This window comes from Solanum verrucosum, unplaced genomic scaffold (assembly GCF_900185275.1).
Source record: "Solanum verrucosum unplaced genomic scaffold, falcon-dt-bn FXZP01000067.1, whole genome shotgun sequence".
Classification (NCBI taxonomy): domain Eukaryota; kingdom Viridiplantae; phylum Streptophyta; class Magnoliopsida; order Solanales; family Solanaceae; genus Solanum; species Solanum verrucosum.
This window is the reverse complement of record NW_026020175.1, coordinates 1,879,450-1,884,254: the sequence shown is the minus strand read 5'-3', so window position 1 is coordinate 1,884,254 and position 4,805 is coordinate 1,879,450. Positions and strand designations below refer to the sequence as shown.

Sequence of the window (4,805 nt, the reverse complement as noted above, 5' to 3'; positions counted from 1 at the left end):
TCTAATCAATGAGGAACTAGAATATGACAAAGGTTGCTTAAAGGATGTACATGATAAATCATTCGCTCTCTTAAATGATTGCCAAAATATAGCTTATGAAGCAATAATAACATCAATTGTAAATGAAGAAGGCCGCTTATTTTTTATAAATGGACATGGTGGTACCGGAAATACATTTTTATAGAATACAATAATTTCCAAGTTGAGATCAGAATAAAAAATAGTTCTTCTAGTTGCTACTTCCAGAATAGTGACTTTGTTATTACCAAATGGTAGGACAGCACATTCACGATTTCATATTCCTTTGGACATCAGTGCAGAATCAACTTGTGAAATAAGACAAGAAAGTCAGTTAGCCGAACTACTTCTGAAAACATCTTTAATCATTTGGGATGAAGCACCAATGGCAAATAAATTTTGTTTTGAAGCCTTAGACAGGACCTTGCGAGATATCCTCCGAGTAAAATATGAAAACAGCTCAGATAAACCATTTGGAGGCCTTACAATCATATTTGGTAGTGATTTTCGTCAAATACTACCAGTGATTCCAAAAGGAACACGAGTTGATATTCTAGATGCATCACTCAACTCCTCATATTTGTGGCCATTCTTTACAATTTATGAGCTGAAACAAAATATGCAACTTTGTTGTGGAAGAGTATCTGATTCTGAGGCCGTTGAAATTACTACTTTCGACAAATGGTTGTTACAAATTGGGGATGGATCCTTTTATAGTGATGTTGACAATGACCTTATTATATATGTATAATGCCATCCAATGATCCAACCGGGTCAATCGTCGAGGCAGTTTACCCATCCCTCTTGCAGAAGTACAATGACCCAACATATTTGCAAGAAAGAGCAATACTTACTCCTAAAAATGAAATGGTCCATGAATTGAATGATACAATTATGCAAATGATATCAGGTGAAGGAAGAACATATTTTAGCTCAGACAATGTGTGAATAGCAAGTGTCAACACTAATGATGAAGATCTGTTGTACCCAACAGAAATTTTAAACAACTTAAGATTTCCGAGAATTCCTAATCATGACGTACACTTAAAAGTAGGCACTCCAGTTATGCTTCTCAGGAATCTAAATCAAAGTGAAGGACTACACAATGGAACAAGATTGATTGTCACACATCTTGGTAACTGGTCTATTAGCGCAAATATCATCTCCGAAAAGAACATTGGCTCGAAAGCAACAATACCAAGAATTATTATGTCTCCTAATGATTCAAAGTGGCCATTCAAGTTTAACAGACGACAACTTCCTATAGCACCATGCTTTGCTATGACAATTAATAAAAGTCAAGGATGGTCTCTCAACCATGTTGGATTGTATCTTCTTAAACAAGTATTCACTCATGGCCAATTATATGTAGCACTATCCCGAGTAACAACAAGACAAGGATTAACTATACTAAATGTTGAAGACGACATAGAAGATCCTGTGTTCATTAAAAATATTGTTTACACAGAAGTATTTCAAAATATATGCCCTCAAGCTGAAATAGAAACAAAGTATTTCTTTATTTCATTCCATAATATTATTTTACTGTATAAATTCATAATTGTTCAGCTAACAGTGCTCTGTTTTGGGACAAATAGGTATACACTTGAAGACTGATGATGTAGATGAAGTACCAGGAACTCACACAAATACTATATAACTAAAGGAATTTCAGATAAGAACCAATTAATATTATTTCATTACCATTTATATTATACTTATTTGGTTTACAACATTTATCTACATTGGACTCACAGTTGTAAGACCTGCAGAGTTGACATGTTGAAAAAAGTATCAACAACGGAATCAATAAACTCATTAATGTGTACTACTTTCTAACCTCATATGACTTATGTTACTATGGAATGGTTCTGAAGCTAGATTGATTCCTAATTTTTCCACCATTTAATAGGTAAATAATTAAATCACATAAAAATTACCCCACAATATAATTGATTAACTCCAGCCCACATGTTACCTATTAAATACAAATAATATTAAATTACAATAAAGCCCAACCCATGTACACAAATTTAATGATCCAATTGAATATACAGGACTATAATGACCCAGGTCAGTCATTTTTTTAACATCACGTTCTCAATTACTGTTGAGCTTCTCCCTCCCAAGAATCATTCTTTTTATATCTACTGTCGAGCTTCTTCCTCCCAAGAACTTATGAGGCACGTTTCCATAAAATCCATTGTTTTATCTTCCTTATTTGTAACTGTAATATCTTTAATTGTGTATTAATCTTGTGATAATTGCTCTGCTAATTACTCTGTTGATTTATTCTCCCCTTTCATAACCCTTATTCTTGTAGTATATATAGATGGTTAGTGAATCATTCCCATATTCAAATTTACATTGTCTCTATTCCTTCTAATTGAGTTTTTACAATGACGACTTCTTTTCTTTCAAACTTGGTTACTGGTCGAGATGATTTTACAATAAGAGTAAGACTTTGTAGAATGTGGGATGCCATTAATCCCAAGAAAAATGGTGAGTTGATCAGTATGGATATGATATTTATTGATGAAAAGGTACGTATTCCATTGATTCATTCTCCCAATTACATATTACTTTTGGAAGTTTGAATTCTCAAATTACTTACTAATTTATTCTTCTGTCAAGGTAATTTGATGCATGGTATAATTAGGAAAACTCAGGTTAACAGGTTCAAAGACATGTTGAGTGAAGGTTCTGTATTTTTATCATCAAGAACTTCAAAGTTGTTGAAAGCATGGGGGATATAGACTTGTTCAAAACTCATTGAAAATCATTTTCTTTGCCTCAACTGCAATCAAGAATTTGTCTAAAAATATTGTTGAAATTCCAATAAACAGTTTTGAATTTATTAATCCAGATGTGATTGACTCAAGGGTGAACAACAACACTGTCTTATCAGGTCTATATTTATATTTAAATTCTTACCAATTACATTTTTAGTTATACGTAGATGCAAAATTTATTACTAAGATAAACTCATGATATTCTGTTTGATGACATTCACAACCTTGATATAGGTTTGCTCTTTCTGTCCTATATGACAACTCCCTTCTAATGTATATTATCTATTCTTGATATATCAGTAATTTCCTATCACATACTTAATAAAATTGATAATTTTGAAAAAGGATGAACTTCATCATTCAAAAACATTATATTCCAGAGAAACACTATCAATATAAAACGGAATATGGCTAAACTAGCTATTTAAATTTAACCGGTACCTATCACATTATAGATTGATACTCTAACCTCAGAGTGATGTGTAAATGTTTAATAATACCCTAAACTCTTTGAATACGAGTCTTACATACGATTCTTCATCTTCAATAATCATAGATGTGGTTGGTTGGTAGTTTATTTATGTGTAAATGGAAAATAATTGCCTAAACTATTGGAATACAACACTTACATCCGAATCTTCTTCTTCAATATTCGTAGATGTGGTTGGTTGTTTATATGGAATTGGTGATATCGAGAGTGTTGGTTCAAAATAGAAGAAGAGGGATATCCACATTCTTACAAATTAGTAAGTCACTCATCTCATTTTAAGTTGCTTTACTTTGTTATCTCCTAACAATAGAATTATTTGATTACCGATTTATGTTTTGTCTGCATAGTTCAGCTAAAGCAAAAATTACCTTATGGGAAGAACTTGGGGAGAAGTTTTCTCCTTATTTGTATAACAATGATGCTGGCCCATATATAGTGATAGTGACTTCTACAACGGTGAAAGAATTTTATGGTAATTATTTCCGATTTAGTTGTAGATACTAGGAATTTAACTGCTAATGTTTCGAATAAATGCCATACTTTTATTTTTAACCCATACATTGATAATAGGTGAGGTTAGCTTCTCCACCACCTATGCAAGCAAAATCTATGTAAATCTTGATATAGATTACATAAGATCTTTGGCTCCAAAATTTTCCACCATGTCCACAGAACTTCAAGTTATCGAAAGCTCTAATGTTAACAGTCTTCCTATTGAGGAAGAGATGTTTATGAACCGTATGGACATTAAGGAGTTGTTGGAGGCTGAATGGAGCTCTGAACTACAGGTTCTTTTCTTATTATGCTTCTCGAATTTTTGGTTTCCCATTTAAACAGGATCGTTACGCTATTTCATGGTATTTATTTAAAACTGTAGGAATACATTGTTACCGTGAAGAGCAAGATAAAGGAAATAGATAACTATTTTGGTTGGTACTACATTTCATGCAATGTGTGTTCGAAGAAGATTGAACCAACAAATAGTATCTATCGATGCAACAATTGCAATAAAGATTGCAAGTTTCCTTTGGTCAGGTAAGGATTTGTGAAGGACTATGAACTAGGATTTTATATGTTGTGAATCAATCTAACTTATTATCTAAACATAGGTACAAGATACACCTAAAAGTGACAGATAGGACTGGAGACACTACTTTTATCATATTTAATGATGTGGCTGAGAAATTCATTGATACATCGGCTCACAAGTTGTTCAACAAGCTTACCATGGCTAACAATGATGTGCCTGTCCAAGTCCAAAGCCTCTGCGGGAAAGAATTTTTTTTTAAACTAAGATTAAATCATTATAATATGAAAGAAGGGCTTGAGAATTTTACAATATCAAAGCTTTGGATTACAGATGATAATTTGGAAGTACAATACAAACTAAGGAAAGAAGAAAAGGTATTGCAATATAGACTATGAGTTTTTAATTTACAATTAACCTTACTTAGTAATATATTTTGCCTATTGTTCTTTTTCCAGGGGAAGAACTTATCCAACAA

The 4,805-nt window shown here is 32.4% G+C and overlaps 1 protein-coding gene across 1 annotated transcript; it reads left to right on the top strand.

Moving 5' to 3' along the window:
- The first annotated feature begins 403 nt into the window (after positions 1-403).
- On the top strand, positions 404-4,221 carry LOC125828921 (uncharacterized). The gene is made up of 4 exons (XM_049508227.1): positions 404-702; positions 3,648-3,772; positions 3,871-4,088; positions 4,138-4,221. Exons 1-4 carry the CDS (start codon positions 404-406, stop codon positions 4,219-4,221), a joined length of 726 nt encoding a protein of 241 aa, XP_049364184.1.
- The last annotated feature ends 584 nt before the right edge of the window (positions 4,222-4,805 follow it).